Source organism: Pomacea canaliculata, linkage group LG6, assembly GCF_003073045.1.
Source record: "Pomacea canaliculata isolate SZHN2017 linkage group LG6, ASM307304v1, whole genome shotgun sequence".
Classification (NCBI taxonomy): Eukaryota; Metazoa; Mollusca; class Gastropoda; order Architaenioglossa; family Ampullariidae; genus Pomacea; species Pomacea canaliculata.
Window position 1 is genome coordinate 17,731,223 of NC_037595.1, and position 21,100 is coordinate 17,752,322.

Sequence of the window (21,100 nt, forward strand, 5' to 3'; positions counted from 1 at the left end):
CTACGACTGTTCCCACCACGCTCCTTTGATAGTTAACGTACATGTGTGTATGCGAGTGTGTAAAATGACTCCAGCATGTCGTTGTTGTGAGAGTCTACACGTTGTTGACAAGTAGGTCACAGAGATGAGTACAGATGTCCTTGCATTCATTCGCGTGTAAGGTACAGGTAGGTGCACAGTGACAAGCTAGGCAATGCTGTGTGCGCTCGACTGTAGCGTAAATAGCAAAGTCTGTTGTTTAATTACGCCTGTTAACATTCTTACTGATGTGTGTAAAACGCAATGGTTATTGCAATAGATAATCTAACTGACGCAGAGAGTAGTCCTGACTTAGGTCCAATTACACCTTAAAATGAGTTGTAAATACTCATAAATTCGGACATCAATACTTGTTGCTTGATCCGTTTACAAAGAGATCCTTTTTATGCCTTTATATATGCTGTCGATAGAATTTTATAAAAAATCTTAATCGTAGAAACTTCGTATGTGTTATTTTTTTCCTGAATTATGTGTTATACTAAGCACACACATGTGGACCTTGTCAACTGTAGCTTCTATGCATAATTATGCTCCCCTAATGACAAGTACCAAACAAGGGACGAGTGACTGTATGACTGACATTCAAACACGATATGCTATTATTATTCAATCAATAACAATGTTAATCGAAGACATTCTAATGCAATATTCCAGTCTACAAAACACAGACAGCACTAGAAACTAAGTACACCACTACAAACATGTCCACGATGTTTACAGACCAGGAAAAGTAACAAAGAACACAATGTATACTAAAACTGTCCCTTTCACATGTGTAACCGAGTGGTAAGGGGGGTTGTATGGTGACAACAACAGTTCACACTCGAACCAAAAAGCCAGGAACAGTCAGCAGGTGTGCGACCCTTTATTCTCGTACAATGGTCACGGCTGCGTCAATCGCCCGAGGCGCTAGAGGTCGGAGCTGTCTCTTCTTCGTCGTGTCGCTGTGCGCGCTGTCTCCGCCGACTCTGATCTGATCTTTCCTTTTTGTTGTTGTTGAACTTGGAAGGGAGAGTGCTTCCACCTCAAGGCGATTTCGCACTATGGGGGAGGGGGGCCAGGGATTTTCAGGGGAGGGAAGGTCTTTGGAGAGGGTAGGTGACGGTGGTAAGGAGGGGAGGGGAGTGGGAGCAGGGTTGCCGTTGGTTGTTTCTGCCGCAGGTGTTGTTTACTGGTGTTGGTGCCCTTTTGCCATCGGAGTTGCTGTGCTCTGCCTGTCCTGGAGTCCTGGCAAGTCTGCAGTGGTGGTGTACTACCCGGGTTGCCACACCCTTTCTGTTGCCCTATAACTATATCCTAGGATTTTTTTTTCTTTATTTTTTTTTATTTTTTATTTTTTCCTATATAGATTTTTTCCCTATGTATATGGTAACTTATGGAGGGTTAGGCTTTGGCTTTTTTTTTTTTTTATAACCTGTTCATATTAGTTTAGCTTGCGGGTGGCTTGCCACCGTTGTTAGTACTAACGTCAGAATGGAGTGCCATATGTCTTTTGGTGGGTTCAGACAGTTGTAAATGTTTATGGCCAGTCTATGTTTATTTAGGGCCTGACTTAATACCTCTCTTTCATCTTTGTTTTCATGGCACTCCAAAAGCACATGTGGGGTGCTAAGCCTATCTCCACATGTGCATTTCGGAGGCTCTTTGTATGTAGTTAGGTATTCTCCGCTAAGCCTCATTCTAGCTATCTTGGATTGGTGGGGCCTATTTGCGCCAAAGAAAAGTAAGGTATTACTGGGTTGTTCGTCTAGCAGTCTCCTAGTTCCTTTACCTTCACTTTTGTATTTCTCTTGCCACCTTATGTTTATAGCTGGTTTTATTGCTATTCTTCTCTCTGCAGGTGAAATAGGGACGTTTAGGGTGATTGCTAGGTGATTGTTAGTTTCTTTAACTGCCAGTTTCGCTAGTCTATCGGCTTCCTCGTTTCCTTTTATCCCAATGTGGGAGGGGACCCAAAGGAACCTGACGTCTCCATTTTCTTACTAATGCTTGTCTACGAGGGACAGTATCTCATATACAATATCTATTCTGTTTGATGATTGGTTTTTTAAGAGCCTGGAGTGCTGACAGGGAGTCCGACAGTACTAGGAATTGTCGTCTTATGGTGTCCCTCAGTCGAGTTGTATAGTCTCAAGAGCTGTCTGTATAGCAGTCATCTCGGCTGTGAAAATGGAGGTGTGGGTCGGGAGTTTGATGGAAAGGTTTATGTCGTCAGGAGAGTGAACTCCCAGCCCTGTTGTTTGTGTTTCTGGGTCATGAGAGCCATCTGTGTATATCTGTGTGTAGTCTTTGTAGGTGGTGCTTAATTTGCGTTTGATCTCTGAGGTGATTAGGTGTTGGTGGCCCTCTTTGCTATATTTAGTGAGATCAGTGTCTATTTGCGGTTGTGGAAGTGTCCAAGGTGGGGTTTGCATGTTGGTGTGTGGGTAGGGTGCTGTAATGTTTGTTTCTGCTCCTTTTGTGTTTTCTAACTGTTGGATGTGTTGTTGTATAGTCGGTTGTGGGGTGGAGCGTCCTGTTCTGTGTCTGTGGGGTTGTGAGTGGATCTGTCGGACTGGGTGGTCTGGGGGGAGACACTGTGTCTTGTAGTAGAAGTTGGCTGTTCTCTCCTTGATAATCAGGTCTATTGGTTTTTGTCCCGTCTCTGCCAGTACGACAGGTTTGGTGTGTGCGAGGGTACACCCAATACTACTTTTAGAGCCCTGGCCTGTACTGATTGGAGTTTAGCTAGTTGGTTAGCCCTCAGGTGAACTAAGAGTGGGGCTGCGTATAGCAGTTTTGTCATTACATGGGCTTGATATAGGTTAAGTAGAGATTTTGGGTGGGTGCCCCAGTTGTTACCGCTTACTACTCTCATTAGGTTTATTCCCTTTTTGGCAGCTTTCGTTATTTTGTCTACGTATGGGGACCAGTTGGTTTTCTCCGAGAAAATTACTCCTAAGAATAGTACCTGGGAGCTATAGTTAATAGTTGTTTCGTTTAGTTTTAGTTTGGGATATTAGTCTGATCTTTCCGTCTCAGCTCTGCCCTTATATACCTCTGGGAAGGGGTAAACTTTGCGATGCTCTGATACGGTCGGAACAATACGCCGTTTTACCCTAGCCAATCACCGCTATTTGCCATCTCCCATAGCCAATCACCGCTATTTGCCATCTCTCACCATGCCCTAGCAGATCCCGCCAAAACTAACAACAACACTGGACTACCGGCCCTCTACACATGTATGGCCACAGACGTATGCATGGGCGAAAACACACACACACTGTAAACTTAATTTCTCCCCCTTCCCCCACACACATATTCGCCTACAGAAACAGTCACACACTCGCAAACACGCACACATATGCACCGGTACACAAGCAGGCCATGCTTTCAGGTAACATGAACCACAGTGTTCATGGAACTCGGTGCTGTTCGTTATGTCCTGAAGTATCCAGTGATCAGTGACAAAAAAGGTCTGAATTTCTCGGACTTATTTTCTACTTTCGTTTCCAAGAAGATAAGCGCTGACAACAAACCAAATCAATCCCGTCATACGCTGCGTGCTATCACAACGCCCTTGAACTAGTACATGTCAGGAGTTTCATATAACAGTCACCTGATTTAGCAGGAACAAAAAAAGTCACACGTGGGATCAGACAAGCACTCGTGCTCCGACAAATTTGGAGAAAAGATAAGAGGTCAGGTGACGTGGACGTGGCTGGAGAAAACAGTAACCGTCGGCAAACTTTGTGCTTCTTAACTTCACAGATACAGAGAACGACGATGGCAACGAGAAATGCTAATGATGTTGCTACATCCATTTGCAGCGTTTGTCTGGAGCCGTACAAGGGACGTAATCCTAAGCTTTTGCCCTGTTTTCACACACTTTGCCTCCCCTGTTTGAAAGACTTGGAACAGCACAGCCTGGTGAGTACAAAATGTCTAATGATATGTACAAACACAAACGTCAGATAAATTAAGATACGACAGTATTGATTAGTCCTTAGGTGAGAGTGAGACAAGCAAAGTAACTAAAAGTGTCATTAAGGTCAAGGTGACACAAACCTCAAAACTGCAGTATGCTAAATCCATATCAGTTATTTATATCCACATTTGACTGTAAAACGCCGGGGTGTGCATGCCTTATCTCACCTAGTCAGGTACTTACTAATGACTGCTCACACCAAATCTCATCGCAACATATGTTTGGTCTCATGATGCGCTGTAGATAACACGTAATAGGAAGAGGACAGAATGGTTGCCAACACATTTTATTTGAAGGAAAAGGAACTTTCTAAAATTATATAATGGGTTATGTAATTCTAAGTAACCACCCCCGTTTAGACATGCACACACAGGAGACATAATAATGTTAGGAGTCACATAGATGCAAAGTACTATGGTGTGATTGATGTAGAAGCAAAACAGTAAGCTTCAAACTTAGTAAGCAAAAAGAATGCTGAAAATACCGCTAATTCATTAAACGAATTAAACGCTAGACACTGCTGATTCGAAAACAATTTCAGACAAATGCAGCAGCGTGTAAAGAATAGGATGATTAATAAATTGGGATTTCGGTGAGCGTAAAACTTAAAAAATCTCTTTCTGCATCTTCCTCCGATTGCTATACTTTTTTTTTCTTTTGCGCTCTTTCTTTTGTAGAGTGTAGAGCCACTGCCACTTATATTTGATGCAGATGTTGTGGTCTTTTTACCTGAATTTTAAATTCTCTAGTCTATGTTATTTATTTGATTTTATTTTGATAGCAAACTTTTCTGTAGGGATTCTTGAAAAGAATTTATAAAATGCCAGTTTTTTAAAGCGTGTAAAGAATTCTTCGGTTAAAAAAGGTTATTGAAACCTTCATACTGAACTTTCACAAATACATTTCCATGGGTCGAAAGAGTGTTTAAAACAATATTACTACACTTCGCCAGACTAGTAGAATCGTTGAAGAAGTCCACGAATGACGTGTTGGCTGCACATAAACCCAATAAGTGCATCGATGAGAGCTTGAGGACCTTTACAATTTATCTAACCCACATCGTTAAGACTCAGACACCTACAGTAGTTGCCAAGCCTCGCACATTCTGAACTCAGGACACTCACCACACAGTGAGCTGCTGGAACAAAGACAGTTTACTGTCCCCAGGTAAAATCTGAACGTAAGTCTGACCAAGAGCATGGCATGTTGTTATAGGGCTAGACTTATTAAGGTCACGTTGATGACTATCAAAGTAGTTATGTAGACATAACAGACAGATCTTATAGTTTGTTTTAGGCTATTAACCTCATGTTCCGCTTGCAAATAAAAATTCCTAAATTTTGTTTCAGATTCACAAATTTTTTTCTTTGTTAATTTTCTAATTTTCATACTTATCTATTTTCTTGCATTTTAGCAGGCTTTATCAGACACAAAAGGAAACCAAGATGACGACAGAGACATCCACCTTTGACCTTTCCATGTCCTACGTGTAGAGCAGTTATCACGGTTCCCCCTGGTGGCGTCATCCAGTTCCAGGTAACAAAATAGTTCCCGACAACATACGACTCCCTCCTTTACTTTAAAAAAGGCCATATAAATGAAAAAAATATCATATGGAACGTTGATGTTTTCATTTTATTTTTGTACAATCAATCTACAATGGAAGCGCTTTACAAGTGGATCTCTTAACACTTTAGCTCCTTACAGCGTAAAAGTTGCTTTAAAAAAATGACTGCGCAAAAAAGTAAGCTCTCTCAGTTGAAAACAAAAGAATTAGAAACTACAAATTTTACAACAAAAGAAAAAAATTCTAATTCTTCATCTATGATCAATTGTGTGAGGTCAAGAATATTCATGACAATAGTTGGATGTGTTTGATGAAAGGTAATATAAAAGTATATTGTTACTTTAAACAATATGATATAAAGATAACTCGTCGTTAGCAATTGTTCACTGGTAATACTGCTTCTGTTTAGTAGATACTGCTTGCAGCTGAAATTATTTTTTTTACTTCTAGATATACATCATAAGAAACATAATACTAATTATTGACAAAAATGTTATAGAGACATGTAGGTCACAGTGTGTGTGCTTGCTTAAGGCATAGTGACGATCGTTGTTCACTTGCAGAATTAATATCAAAAGTGATGATAAAGATATCCACTTAAAACTACACAGTTTTTATAGATGCTTTATATTATATTTTCCTGATTAACTCTTTTTTTTCAGACTAATTTCTACTTGAATGATGACACACTCACCTGTCAGATATGCGATCTAGGTAACGAGGCCACGTACAACTGTTCTGAGTGCAGCCAACATATGTGCGATCACTGCAAGCGGTACCACAACAAATTTCTTCCAATTCACCAGGTGCAGCCTCTGACCTTTAGTTACCAGCAAACATCTCAAATTAGCTTTGAGCCTGTAAAGGAGGGTACCATCACACAACAACTCGCGGTGTTGGAGGCGGCGCTGGTGACGATGAGGGAGGAGGAGGACACGCTGCAGAGGGAGAGGAAGGCGGTGGCTGACGTCATCAGCAGGCGGGCCGACGCCATGAGGGCGCTAGTAACGCAGGCGGAGGAGAAGAGTCAAAGGGCGGTCACTGAAAAAGCCGATAATATGAGTAAACAGATACAAAATAAGATGACTACTGCTCGCCAGAAGTACGCCATGATTGTAACACCACAAGTCCTTATTCATGGACATCCCACGTTACTTAGTGATGAGGATTTTGAATATTACCAGCAGCAGAGCCGAAGACGAGAAGTGAAGACTCTACTGCACCAGTTCAACGACTCTGCCATTGACCTACAGGCCGTAGAAGCCTACATAGGTACGGTGTGTGATGACCAACTGGCCGCAGTGGAGACTAGCTTACCTGTGGCAACTGACGTCAGCCATGGAACCATGACAGACATGTCAGACTATAAATCTGCTACGTCACAAACGTCAGACATCACAAAACTTACACGTGACATTTCACACATTGAGGATAAGATAGCAGCACTAGATGCACGCACACAAAACTTGGAGAGTCAGAATCAAACCAATGTTTCCTTCTTGAAAGATGAAGACTTCAAGTTACAACAAAATGTTGCAGCTTTTCAGCAAAATATGGATGATTGTACAAGAAACATTTCAAATATTCAAAACGACATAGTCAGCATGCGTCAGGTGATTGGAACAATGAAAGTTCCTAACTCTACTTTACAGAATGATGTTGATATCATTAAGCAGGAATCTTCGAGCAACAAAATCGAAACCCAAAAAGTGAAAGATGTCGCTAACGACTTGAGTACAGAACTCAAGACTTTTAAAGGTGAGATAGTGATTATCTCGTTCACATTTGTTACAGCGATTTTGTCTAGCTACGTATTTATATTTTTTTTACTGTACTTATGTATAATACAATACAAAGTTTCAGCTGTTTACAACCACTTCCTAATAACTAAACAGTTAAAAAAAAAACACTCCAAATGGTTTTAATGAAGGATCTGTAAGATTATTTAGACAAGTTAAAGTCTTTAGGAACTTTCTTAAATCAAAAGGTCTAGATATCTTTAGCAGTTATGGCCAGTGTAATGGTAGTGTGAAAGCTTCTGCTGCTAGTCACGAAGATGAAGACGAATAAAACTTAGATGATGCTTGCAATATAATGTCTAAATAATTCTTTTAACTTTTTGTCAATACTGCAATATCATACAAATTCTGATCTTCAGAAAAATCCAGCATCATGGTGGCAGTTAACGCCAGACTCCAAGAAGGAAAACAACTAAAGGGATTATCGCGATCAGATGTTCTGGTCTTAAGCGACGTTACCTGCAACGTGGGGCAGGCCTACAACAACAAGACAGGCATCTTCGTCGCTCCTTTCACAGGAATCTACTTCTTCATGGCCAGAGCAATGAGCACCAAGGGGTCAGAAAGGTTTTCTCTTGATATATTAGTAAATAATACTCGCGTTGCTGACTCATTGTCCACAGACGCCATTTTGAAGTCTGGGATGAGCTGTACTGTGCACCTAGTTCAGAGACTAATTCAAGGACAGGAGGTGTCAGTGACAGCAGGGACACATTTGCCTTCCTCCTCTGCTTCGTTGAGATCTGGTGAAACGTCCTTTACGGGAGTGTTAGTGCAACAAGAGTTTGGCGTCGTTTGGTCGTAGCACTCCCCTCATCCTCATCCTCACCCTTATCATCATCATCATCATCATCAATCATCATCATTATTGATCATTATTTAAATAACGTACACAGCAATTAACCTTGGCAAAAATGCTCAATAGTATTTTAACGAAACATGTGATCTACGTATTTTAGAGCTTTGTTTCTAGATGAAGTAGTTGTAACAATTAATTTGTTTTATTACTATCACACCTTTATTGGATGTTTTATACACACAAAAGCAAAAGCAGATCATATTATTGTTAGTCATAAGTTTGGTAGAAGTAAAGGTATCTTGCTAAAACAACCATGATAAACAACTAACGATCTGCAAAACATAATCATGAAAATGTTGTGTGTGGCAAGCGTGTTTGTGATGGAGAATGGTGTATCCACGCCAAATAGGCTTCAAGGGACCGCTTTCTACATTGTTGTTTTATTCTTAATTTTTTTGCGCTTGTAATACCTATGTTTCCAATTTACACATTTTATAACATAATTGGCGTTGTGTTTGACTGGTTAGCAGCCTGTGGCTCATTATTTTTTATGGCCAATATCAACTCTGTCATCGTCATTAGACCACTCTGGCTAAGGCGATCACAGTTTCTATATTTGTATAAGTCGTCCCTTGGGTAGAGCTGGCATCTGTGCTAAACAGTCCTCCCCTTCAACATTGTACTGCAAATTCTGTTTCGTAACCATGTTGATTTTCTCCTGTTGATTTGATCGATGTGTTTGTTTATTGCTCTTTTCTGCTCCAGTAAATTGTCTCTACATCCAGCAGAAGAACGACCTTACATTCCTATTAACTCTATAGAGCCACTGGAATTTTATCTGTCTTGTGTTTTTGTGCTGCGCGGAGAGCCTGGCTTTGACTGGGAGACTGAGCTATAAGAGCTCACATCATTATTATAAAAATCATAAATGTCTTAAGTTGTATTAAATGAGCAATTCTTTAGGCGGTAAGGGAGGGAGGGGACATCGAATTTAATTTAATAGACGAGACAGAGAAATCACTCATATACTGACACTACAACTGTCATACTGAATCCAGAATCACACGAAGACTGCTGCTGATAAAGGATGTCTGCTGTTGATAGTAGAGGAGTGTAAAGGCAGCCAGTGAATTCTAAGCTAAAATGTAATTAATGGAAAGAGTATTACAACAAAGCATAGCGTTGACTGTCCACCGATAAATATTCTTATCAACAAATAGTATTATTAAATTCAGCATACAAACATTTAAAATAAAAAGTACATAAAAATTAAAAGCCTTAGAAAAGAGTATGCTTTTCATCGCTGTTTTTTTTATTGAATCACTACACCGTTTCATTTCCTAAATTTGATTTTTAAACCATAATGCCTAATAATAAATTAAAGCCCCATATTTCCACATAACATGGCAGTGGGGTTTCGTCTAGCTTCATCTACCTTTACTTGTTATAGTAGTTAGACTTTATCTTCGACTTTTAGATAGCAACAGATTGTGTAACTCAAGACAGGTAAATAATGAAATATTGGAATTTTTGAGGGACATACAAATCTCTCTTCTGATAAAATATATCAAATTTATAAATAAAATATATCAAATATATTGTCGTTTTTCTCAAAATAGTAAGAAAAAGATACAGGTATTTATTCGATGATAAAAATATCACATTTTTTTTAAATTTCAATTATTTTTTTTATGTAAAACAAACACTCGAAAACATTTTTGCATTTTCCTCTAAAAAATATAGCGTTTCTTAAACTTTCTTCATTTAAAATAAAATAATGACCAGATGTTTAACTTCCCAAATCAATTATTACTTAATAGAATATTGAAAATAAACACATCACAAATAAAAGGCTATAAAACAAATCTCTTTTGAAAAAATAACAAAGAAATACACACAAACACACACATACCTACTATCAGTTGGTTTCGCTTATCTGCACGAAGCGCTATCAGCTGTTGACTAATGAGAGATGAGTGCAGACGGCTTTTGATTGTTGACAGTTGTGTGACGTTTGTATCAAAAGGAAAGATAATAATTACATTGCAATAGATCAACTAACGGAGAGAGTAGTCCTGAGCTAAGTCCACTTACACATTGAAATGTATTGTAAATACTGATAAATTCGGACATCAATACTCGTACCTGGAATTGTTCACAAAGAGATTTTTATACATTTACATCTGCTGTAGGCAACAACGTTAATCTCAGAAACTTCGTATGTGTTGTCACTTTCTCATGACGGACACAAACATGTACGCTTGCGCGAACACTGTAAACAGAATCTCTCTTCCACACATTCGCCTACATAACTACCCACACCCTGGCAAACCCACATAGATATAGACGGGTGCATAAACAAAGTAACTTGCAGATAACATGAGCGATAGCGCCATCGCGATATCGTGACTTATCCATTCTTGTTGTAAAAATAAAGCGCTGACAACAAACCAGATCAATCCCGTCATACTCTGCGTGCTGTCAACAACGTCACTGAACTATGTACATGTCCAGAGGTTACTTTAACAGTCACCTGATTTAGTAAGAAGAAAAAGGTCACACCTGTGATCAGACAAGCACTCCTGCTACGACAAGCGTCGAGAAAAGACAAGAGTTCAAGTGGCGTGGACGTGGCTGAAGAAAACAGTAACCGTCGGTAGATATTTTGGAAGCACTGTCGTGTACTTTGTGTGTCTTACCTTCACTGATACAGAAAACAGCGATGGCAACGAGATTTCCTACTGATGATGATGCTACATCCATTTGCAGCATTTGTCTGGAGCCGTACAAGGGACGTAATCCAAAGCTTTTGCCCTGTTTTCACACACTTTGCCTCCCCTGTTTGAAAGACTTGGAACAGCACAGCCTGGTGAGTACAAAATGTATATTGATATGTACAAACACTCACAGCAGATAAATTAAGATACGACCGTACTTTTAACCCCTTAGGCAAGAGTGAGACAAGCAAAGTACCAAAAAGCTGTTAATAAGGTGGCACATATCTTAAAACTGCAACATGCCAGACACATATAAATTTATTATTTTTTATCCACATTTGACTGTAAAAGGCCGGGATGTGCATGCCTTATTTCACCTTGTCAGGTACTTACTAATGACAGCTCACACCAAATCTCATTGCAACATGTGTTTGGTCTCATGACAAGCTGTAGATAACACGCAATAGGAAGAGGACAGAATGGTTGCCAACACATTTTATTTGAAGGAAGAGGAACATTCTAAAGTTATATAATGGGTTATGTTATTCTAAGTAAACACCTCCGGGTAGACATGCATACACAGGGTACATAATAATGTTAGGAGTCACATAGATGCAAAACACTATGGTGTCATTGATGCAGAAGCAAAACAATAAACTTCAAACTTTAGTAAGCAAGTAGCATAAGAATAAGATGATTGCTAACTTGGGATTTCGGGGACCGCAGGTTTTTCTTTCTCTTTCTGTCTCTGCCTAACATTACTCTACTTTTTTTTCTTTTGGCCTCTTTCTTTTGTTGAGCGTAAGCTCGAACCAGCACCAGTTATATTTGATGGAGATGTTGCGGTCTTTTAACCTAAATTTTAAATTCTCTATGTTATTTCTTTATTTGTTTCTTTCTGAAAGCCACGTTTTCTGTAGGAATTCTTTAAGAAATATTTTGAGAAAGCCAGTTTTTGAATGCGTACGAAGAACAACATTATCCTAATTCTTAGGTTGAAAAAGGTTATTGAAACCTTCATACTGAACTTTCACGAATGCATTCCAATGGGTTGAAAGATTGTTTAAAACAATAGTACTACACTTTGCCAGACTAGTAGTATCTATCATAAAGTCCACAAATGACTGCACGTGCGCCCTATAAGTACATAGACGAGAGTGTGATGACCTTTACAATCTATGTAACTTACATCGTTAACACTCAGACACCTTCAGTAGTTTCCAAGCTTCTCACATTCCAACCACATGACACTCACCACAAAGTGAGCTTCTGGGGCAAAGACAGTTTACTGTCCCCAGGTAAAATCTGACCATATGTCTGAACAAGAGCATGGCATGTTGTTATAAGGCTAGATATTTACGTCACGTTGGTGACAATCAAAGTAGTTAAGTAGACATAACAGATAGGTCTTACAGTTTGTTTCAGACCATTAATATGATGTGATGTTTGCAAATAAAAATTCCTAAATTTTGTTTCAGGTACAGATGAAAATTATTTTTTGTTAATTTTCTAATAGGTCAGGTCAGGTCAGTCCCATGCCCGGTCCGGGCGTAGGGGGGACCGTCCGGCAGCAGCAACAGACAGAATTTTCCAAATTTTCCAAATTTTCCAGAATTTTCTAATAATCATACTCTATTTTCTGGTATATTAGCAGGCTTTGTCAGACACAAAAGGCAGTCAAGATGACGACAGAGACCATCCACCTTTGACCTTTCCATGTCCTACGTGTAGAGCAGTTATCACTGTTCCCCCTGGTGGCGTCATCCAGTTCCAGATTACAAAATAGTTCACGAAAACATACGACTCCCTCCTTTACTTCAAAAACGTTCATATAAATGAAAAAGTATCATATGCCATCATGGAACCTTGATATTTTCGTTTATTTTGTACAATTCATGTACAAAGAAAAGGCGTTAAAAGTGGTTCTCTTAACACTTTAGCTCCTTACAGCGTTAAAAGTGCTTAAAATATAACTTTACAATAAAAGTAAACTCTATAAGTTGAAAACGAAAGAATAAGGAACTAGACCTTTAGAACAAAAGAAAAATTATAAATCTTTATCAATGATCTTGCGTGCACAGTCAAGCAGGATTCATGACAATAGGTGGATGTGTTTGACGAAAGGTAATATAAAAGGATATCGTTGCTGCAAACAATATGGTATAAAGATACCTCTGTCGTTAGCCAATGTTTATTGATAACATTGCTTCTGCTAGTAGATACTGCTTAAAGCTAGAATTGTTTTTTATTCTTTTTTCAGACTAATTTCGATTTGAACGATGACACACTCACCTGTCAGATATGCCCCCAAGGTAACGAGGCCACATATAACTGTTCTGAGTGCAGCCAAAATATGTGCGACCAGTGCCAGCAATGTCATAACAAATTTCTCCCCAGCCACCAGGTGCAACCTCTGACCTATAGCCAGCAAACATCTCAAATGAACTTTCTACCAGTGAAGAAAGATACCATCACGCAACAACTCAAGGTGCTGGAGGCGGCGCTGGTGACGATGAGGGAGAAGGAGGACACGCTGGAGCGGGAGAGGCAGGCGGTGGCTTACGTCATCACCAGGCGGGCTGACGCCGCGAGGGCGCTAGTGACGCAGGCGGAGGAGAGGAGCCAGAGAGAGCTGACGGAAGTAGCTGAAAGGCTTAGAATACAGATACAAGAAGAGATGGTAGCTACTCGCAAAATCTACAGTAAAATATTTACATTGATATCACTAGAACGGGATACTGGTCAAGCGAATCCAATCAGCAGAAAGATGCAGACGGTTCTACTCAGTGATGAAAATTTACAGTTGTATCAAGATCGATGCAACAGGGGCAGACAATCGAAGATAATTCTGCACCAGTACAACGACGACGCCATTGACCTGAAGATCGTAGGAGACTACATAGGTACGGTGTGTGATGGTAAACAACCTGCAGGGAAGACCAGCAATGTGCAGGTGTCAGAGCTGTCAGACACAACAAAACTATCATGTGATATTGGAGAAAGGGAGGGGATGTTGACACATGATACACCTTCACCCTACTTAGAGAGATACAATAGTGCGATGATGGAACTGGGTATTCTCAAGGGAGAGATCTCTAATCTTCAGAAGGATGTGACCATTTTAAAAGAAAAGGACCCCATGGTTGAGCAAAAATTGAGAAGTTTTGAAGAAAAGTTGGAGAACGTTCAAGAAGACCTTTCAAGAACAGAAAAGGTAACGACCTCTATAACGCAAGAGACGGAAACAGTAAAGACCGTCAACTGTAAACTGCAGAATGTCATCGACAATATGCAGAAGGAGTATTCAATTATGAAAACAGAAACAGATAAATCCAAACAAAATATTAAAGACCTGAAGAGACACCTTAAAAGTTTTGAAGGTAAACAGTACACATTTTTTCACTAAGGTGTAGCAATCTCCGTCCGCATTAAAGAAAACATAGTTAACATGCACGCGTAAAAATAAAGAAACGCATTTCAATTTTTCGAAGTACCTTCGTAACAAGAAAATCTAGCCTATTTGTAAAAAATAGATTTATGTGAATGTGTTTTTTTGTGTGTGTGTGTGTGTGTGTGTGGGCATGCTTCGGGGTGTATACGTGCTCTATAACGTTACAGTTTACATACTAGGTACATAAGTTATTGATGATGATGATGATGATTGCTGGGATCGTAGTAATAATGATAATTACGACAACGATAACTAACGACAATCATGCTAATGCTGATCACAATGATAATGATGATGAGAGTAAAAATTAGTTGTGACAATAATGACGATGATGATGATAATGTTGATGATAGCTTTTAATAGGTATGAAAAGAATATTGCATGATCATCATATGTGTGTGTGTGTGGGGTGGGTTCTTTTTTTTTAAAGAAAAATCCAGTTTCATGGTGGCATTTGACGTCAGACTCAGTGTTGATAAAAAGGTTGATGAGGGCTTCACCGATATCGTCATGAGGAATGTGAAGTGCAACGTGGGGGAGGCGTACGACAAGAGCACAGGTATTTTCACTGCTCCTGTAACAGGTATCTACTTCTTTATGGCGAGAACAGTGAAAGTTAAAACATCAGACCTCTCGCTTGATATACGTGTGGATTGGCATATAGTTGCGGAATCATGTGCTAGTAGTGCGCCGAAAGCCGGTGGGAGCTGTATTGTACACCTTGTAAAGAAACTGAGAAAAGGACGCAATGTGTCACTGTTATCGTTTACATTCTCACAGGCTACATTGCGAAGTAGTGAAACGTCCTTTTCTGGCGTGCTAGTGCAACCAGAGCTTGACATTGAATAGTCGTTAAGGTTTTTTCAGTAAGCCTGAATATAGCTTACCCAACAAGATCGAAATGTTGCCTCCATGATTGCCTCATAGAGTAAGCTATCATTGCCTTGTATCGCCGACGGATATTGAAACTATAGTATCCGTTAAATTTCAATTCATATTTCACAAATATCGGTTGAAAGCTGGATTCATATTGAAGTCAATATTAAAAAATGTCATGTGTTGTTTCTTCTCGCCAAATTTAAACTTTATATCTTGGTACCAGCCTTAGAAACTGCACCAACTTAATAGTAGAAGTACAAATATTTATTTTCTTGAGTTTGTTAAACAATTTTTATGTTTCCCAGACATCACAGGAGCTAGCAGGATAAAGACTCCTGGACAGAGTACTAGGTGGTAAAATGATTACAACAGTCCTAGCTTGAGTCTATGACTAGAGGTTTTAGTTATATTTTTGTAGGAAGCTGGGTATGAGCCCAATTACTTGACTAAATTTGTGAAAAAAAAACATGCAAGTACATTGGCACACAAAATAGCTTAACGGTGTTGAGAAATTTAGTTATGATAGTCATGGAAGATCCTTTTACCTGTTGATCCTGTTTGGTCTCATAGCATCTGCTGATAAGGAACAGTTTTGCTGCCTTTTCATAGCAACTAACATGTTTCCATTAGCATGTGTTGATAGGAAATGCCCACTATAAACAGTTTTATCTTATATAAAAAGTGTTTACATGGTATTTGTTATACACACTGTTGTCTTGTGCTTACGCGACCATCTGAAGTGCCGAGGTGGAAGTAAATGTAGGGATGAAAGGACAAAGATTTCACAGTGCTACAAATATTATAATAGGCTACACTAGCAACCAGATCACAAGTAGTTTTTTTACATCAACAATATCATTGCTTTGAAAACAGGTAATAAAGTTAACAAGGAAACAGTATTTTTCAGTGTATCAGCCCGAAACAAATGACTAGCTGACCAGGTAAGCAGCATTCTGAAAACTGCTTTTAGGTGGATCTGATTTCAATTTCCTATTAGAGTCCAGTGGCAGAAATTTATGAAGATTTTACAATTTTACTTCATATATGAACACATCCAAAATATAAAATACAAGTAAAAAATAGTTTAAATGAAATAGCTCTAAAACTTGCAAAAAAATGTCTTCGTGCTTCTAACACGATTATTGTTAAAAAAAGGAAACATTTTATCAGTTTCTTTCCCGATTCTCTTAAATTACAGATGAAAGGTATCTGAGTTTTCCTTTTCATGTCGCACTGTTAATGTGCCACTACACTTCTTTTCATTGCCTTTTTGTGTTTCACATCAATAAATAAGTAATGCAACTTGAAACACAGTAAAACATTAAGAAAATCATACGATGTTTTTATTCTTGACTGTTTAATTATTTCAGTTTGTGTAATTCATTATAACTAGAGCGTTTGTTTAGTGACAAAACTATGCTCCGTGTCTACTTTGTGTTGTCTTGTCGCAGATTAGAAAGCATTTGAGAATTTCATGACATACAATTTAATTTCTATATATTGACAACATCAATAGCATCAGAGGCTTGACAAAGGACACAATGTATCGTTAGTCATTGTCATATAATCTTAGTTTAAGTACCATTCTTATCAGAAAAAAATTTGTCTAATGACTGTAGAAATATTTTTTGAATATTGTATATTTTATTATAATGTCTAACAGCATGGTGAATATTGATATTTAATCATCATTTCAAAAGATATTAACACCATTTTAACGCACCTAAATTCTCGATCAGTGGATGTATTCATTGTTCATACACCGACCTAAGAAAGGAAACGGGATGCAATGTAAGAATTTTAAAGTGTTAAACCTGATTAGTCGACCAAGGTCATGCCTAAAATGAGGACGAGCTGGTAGAAGAGGATTAAAAAAACAAATCTTCGACAACCCGGTGCTTGTTGTACAGCACCTGCAACATGGAAGGATCTGTACAAAAACTTCGTTTATTTCAAGAAGGTTGTTGTACGAGGCTTTATGGAATGTCCTACGGATATTCAAACTGGTGAAAGGCATTGTACGCACAACCGATGCACTGTACGACGTTTCCAGAAGCTCAGTACAGTTCAGCATGCTAGTGGGTAAGGTCTTCTCCACGATGATGGCTGTGTATCAAAGTTGTACTCTGTCGCCAGTGCTATTTGACATCTACAAGAAAAAAGGACATACTTCAAGACCATCACACTTTTGTGTTTATCGGGTGGAGGCCGTTCAGTAGTCTCCTTAATGCTGACAACATTTAACTACTGTCAGGAAACAAAGGCGAGCTACAGACACCGATGCAAGTGATAAAGGATGAAGATGAGGGTGGATAAGAGCCAAGTTATGGTGAGCACCACGGGATGTAGCGAAGGGGAGGTTTGGACTAACAGAGTAGAGCCAGACTCAACAACATTTGGGACAGCTAAAGCATCAGCTCCCGCATCAAATTTAGGCCTTTTTCTTTTTATTTCTCAATGATTGTAAAACTAACCTGACGATTTTACTACTGTCAAGCAACAGAAGCTGGTATCATTTTGACGACCTGGCACCTCAACGAAAAATTAATTGCTGAAAAAAAATTTGGTACCGAGCAAGTCAATCCTTCATTTCAAAATTGAACTGATTACATGGAAATACAACTTAGACATGCAGTGTAAAACGCGCGATTCATGTTAATCATTTAAGTCTAGAAAAATGTCTTCACATGCTGTCTTATCAGACCTTTTTTATATCATTGACCTATTGTATTTGAAGCTTCTTCCCATGATAAATACTTCTTTTTATTATCTCTGTGTGTCATGATTATAAATTTTTTAAACCTTTCTCTGGTGTCAGCCAAAGCCTCATGTAAAAAGATGACATTTTGGTAAATTTTCTCTTTATTATGCCTTCAACTTTTTATATAACCACTCACTGCATGTTTATATAACTTCAGATTCTTTCTTTATGAATGCAAATCCAGTCCTAAATAATAGCGATGTAGTTAAACGGTGCATTAAGTCTTTGCACTCATTCTTGTTCTAATTGGTAGTTTGTAAAAAAAAGAAAATTTAATAAAGATGAGGACTGAGAAAAAAAAAAAGATTTGTTCAAGGCACTTTGAAGAAGACTGCATAAACAAGGCACTGATCTTATTGTTGACTCATTTATTTACTTTTTCTCTTTTCTCTACATGCTTTTAGTTCGCGACTACAAAGCTTCTACAATTTTCACATAGCAGAAGATGTACCTATAAAAAACCAATTTAGTTAATAAAAATCGCGTCGTTCATTAAATTACTTGAGAAGTTATTGATGAAATATTTTTCTTACTTTTTAAAAAGTCGTCGTATATAAATAGGCAAAGATCAACACTAGTGCTTTCAGTTCACAACCCCCCACCCCCTTCGCCGACAGAGATGATTTAAGCCGTTATCTAGGTTTTAGATGTACACATCGACAGTGTCGACTGATTAGCTCCCTGCAACTTTTGCACAAAGAGTTGATGTCGAGCTGTCACAGCAACCTTTTCGCGCAATACAGGGAGGTCTGGGAGCCTGGGAGAGACTTTTCCCGTTATTATTTTTAAAAAGAAGATGCATTTGTTGAATGTTAGCTTGTGTGTGTGTAAGACAGAGAGTAAATGCATTTTATTATGTGTGTTTTTGAAGTTCACTTAAAAAATAAGGGACACGTATTAACACGAATACATGGATGACATTATTTTAGACAGAAGGTTATTAGATTGTTAAGAATATTATCTTACCTGTGTGAAAGCAATAATTTTGTAAAAAAATGAGATCTTTGAAGAAAGTTAAGTAAACATGGATTCTAATTTGACAATCTTAAAGACTTGCATTTGTTTAGCTGTTACTCGCAGTAACCTCTACTAACCTTGGTAGATGCTACAGGAAAATGAAACATTACTAGACTCCCGTCAAATATGTGAGCCCCTCAAATTCAAAACAAAACAAAACAAAACAAAAGAAAAAAAACAAAACAAAAGAAAGAAATAAACAAAACAAAACAATCAAAACAAACAAACAAACAGCGACATTTGCACTCAATCAATAGGTACTTGTTATTCGTTGAATTTAATCATCTTCACAAAAAGTCCGTGTAAAGACAATACACACAGACAGTCAGACGTTGAAAATGTTTATCCAAGACGAAGTGAGTATTTTAAGAAGTTAATCAACCCTTTTAAAAGATACATCCGTGCTTAGAGAAGTTTGGACTTCTGTGGCTGACAATCATGATATAAACCAATCGTACCACATTCGGTCAGAAATCGTAACTCAGAGTTAAAATAAAGGACTCAAAAACAAATTTAGAACGGAAGACATTTTAGTGGGTACCAAGGCCTTCCATTAAACTAGATTTTTTTCTTTTTTCTTTTTCTGTTGCATAAAGTGCAATCCTGAACAAATTTCATGTAAATGGCATTTGTTACAACATCTGTTTATTTTTGTTTTGCTTTGATAAGATAAACATTATAATTATTTACTATAAAGTTTATTTATTTATAAAATATCAGTTTCATAAAAGACGATGTCGAACTGTAATGACAGATTCTTTATAACAAATGATTTTACATTTTTGATGTTAGGTACATTTGCAAACTGTAAAATATATAGTGTTGTGTCCTTCACTGTAACAAAATTATTTATTAAGATAACAAATACCTTTTGAAGAAAAAAAGCGTATATCCTGTGAGTTTATCTGTCAGACTTTTATGGCTGTAATTCCTCCATAAAAGTGAAGAAAATTATCCTCATACGAAGAAGTTACTGCCTTGTTAAATGTTTATAGTCTACTGATTAGGTAGCGAAAATAAATCATAAACAGCCGTAAACATGTTATCCATGCTCAGCTTCTAATTCTTCTTTAGCTGGAATTCCCAAGCATCTTCTTGACAGACCAACGGATCTAGAACCAAACGTTTTTGGAAAGGTGCTATGTAAATCCTCATCATTATCACTGTCATACTGAACGTGTTTATAGTCCGATAATAAGGTAAACTCTTTTCCTCCGCGTTGTTTCAGTTTCTGTAAAATATTACTTTAAATGTCTCACGAAGCGTTGCGACCGAAAATAATAGACAAAAATGTGAACACATCCGTTGATTTGTGGACATGAATATAACGCTGCAGACACTGTTATGTAAGTGATGTAAAACTGAGGATCAGTAAAAGGATCTGGTAGAAACAGTGCAGTGATTTGCCACGTGACGGCTGGCAATAATGTCGCGATGTAGATGATGGAGACGACGACTAACATGGAGGTGAGAGCCGCCTGTTGGCTGCTCATGTTACCGGAGGTCAAGGTCGTCTTTTCTCGCCATGACCTCGCTGCTCTCAGCTTGTGGACCGTTACCACAGTACTGACACACACTGTCACAAAGCTAGTGATGCGTAGAACTGTTTCCAGAAATATGTTAACCATTATTCTGACTACTTCACTATGCTGTGCATAAAATGTTGTACGAGTAAATGACCATTGCATCTTTTCTAGTATTTTAGAAAACACAGGCGTAAATGAAAATGTATATAACAGGCTAGTACTTAAGAACAGTAGAAAGCACGTGGCCAGTAAAGCTCCTAAAGTTCTCGTTCTTATACAAGTAATGGCACTGAGTGGAAAGACAACACAAACACATCTCTCCACGGCGATCACGGCGCCAATAAAAGTAGAGGTCGCTCGAACACCAGTAGTAAAGCCAGACAAATAAGATGAGATTTTAACGAAATATTCTTCCCCTAGAGCTGCCTCATACAAAGTTATAAAGGAGGTACCGGAGAACATTGTCAAAAAACACAAGAAGTAAAACCAATCAGTGAGCGCGAGAGAGAAGAGACACAAGTTCATTCGGTCTTGTAGTCCCTGTCGCCAGAACACCAGGCAGTTGATGACGTTTCCTG

The 21,100-nt window shown here is 38.4% G+C and overlaps 2 protein-coding genes across 4 annotated transcripts; both read left to right on the top strand.

Moving 5' to 3' along the window:
- The first annotated feature begins 3,674 nt into the window (after positions 1 to 3,674).
- Positions 3,675 to 9,045, top strand: LOC112566127. 3 transcript variants are annotated; one of them, XM_025242097.1, is made up of 5 exons: positions 3,675 to 3,719; positions 3,849 to 3,948; positions 5,421 to 5,542; positions 6,236 to 7,331; positions 7,732 to 9,045. In XM_025242097.1, the coding sequence occupies exons 4-5, from the start codon at positions 6,329 to 6,331 to the stop codon at positions 8,175 to 8,177; spliced, it is 1,449 nt and encodes a 482-aa protein (XP_025097882.1). In that variant the 5' UTR covers positions 3,675 to 3,719; positions 3,849 to 3,948; positions 5,421 to 5,542; positions 6,236 to 6,328; the 3' UTR covers positions 8,178 to 9,045. The 3 variants fall into 3 exon arrangements, with proteins under 3 accessions (XP_025097882.1, XP_025097880.1, XP_025097881.1); XM_025242095.1 differs by lacking the exon at positions 3,675 to 3,719 and having other exon boundaries at positions 3,726 to 3,948; XM_025242096.1 differs by lacking the exon at positions 3,675 to 3,719 and having other exon boundaries at positions 3,726 to 3,948; positions 5,424 to 5,542.
- A 1,691-nt stretch (positions 9,046 to 10,736) lies between these two features.
- Positions 10,737 to 19,090, top strand: LOC112566128. The gene is made up of 4 exons (XM_025242098.1): positions 10,737 to 10,827; positions 10,941 to 11,040; positions 13,149 to 14,268; positions 14,770 to 19,090. The coding sequence occupies exons 3-4, from the start codon at positions 13,242 to 13,244 to the stop codon at positions 15,186 to 15,188; spliced, it is 1,446 nt and encodes a 481-aa protein (XP_025097883.1). The 5' UTR covers positions 10,737 to 10,827; positions 10,941 to 11,040; positions 13,149 to 13,241; the 3' UTR covers positions 15,189 to 19,090.
- The last annotated feature ends 2,010 nt before the right edge of the window (positions 19,091 to 21,100 follow it).

Bases quoted from the DNA above. Each gene is read 5' to 3' on its own strand.
- LOC112566128 (XM_025242098.1), top strand. From the start codon at position 13,242: ATGTGCGACCAGTGCCAGCAATGTCATAACAAATTTCTCCCCAGCCAC. The intron at 14,269-14,769 runs GTAAACAGTACA...TTTTTTTTAAAG, and splicing joins ACACCTTAAAAGTTTTGAAG to AAAAATCCAGTTTCATGGTG.
- LOC112566127 (XM_025242097.1), top strand. From the start codon at position 6,329: ATGTGCGATCACTGCAAGCGGTACCACAACAAATTTCTTCCAATTCAC. The intron at 7,332-7,731 runs GTGAGATAGTGA...TCTGATCTTCAG, and splicing joins AGAACTCAAGACTTTTAAAG to AAAAATCCAGCATCATGGTG.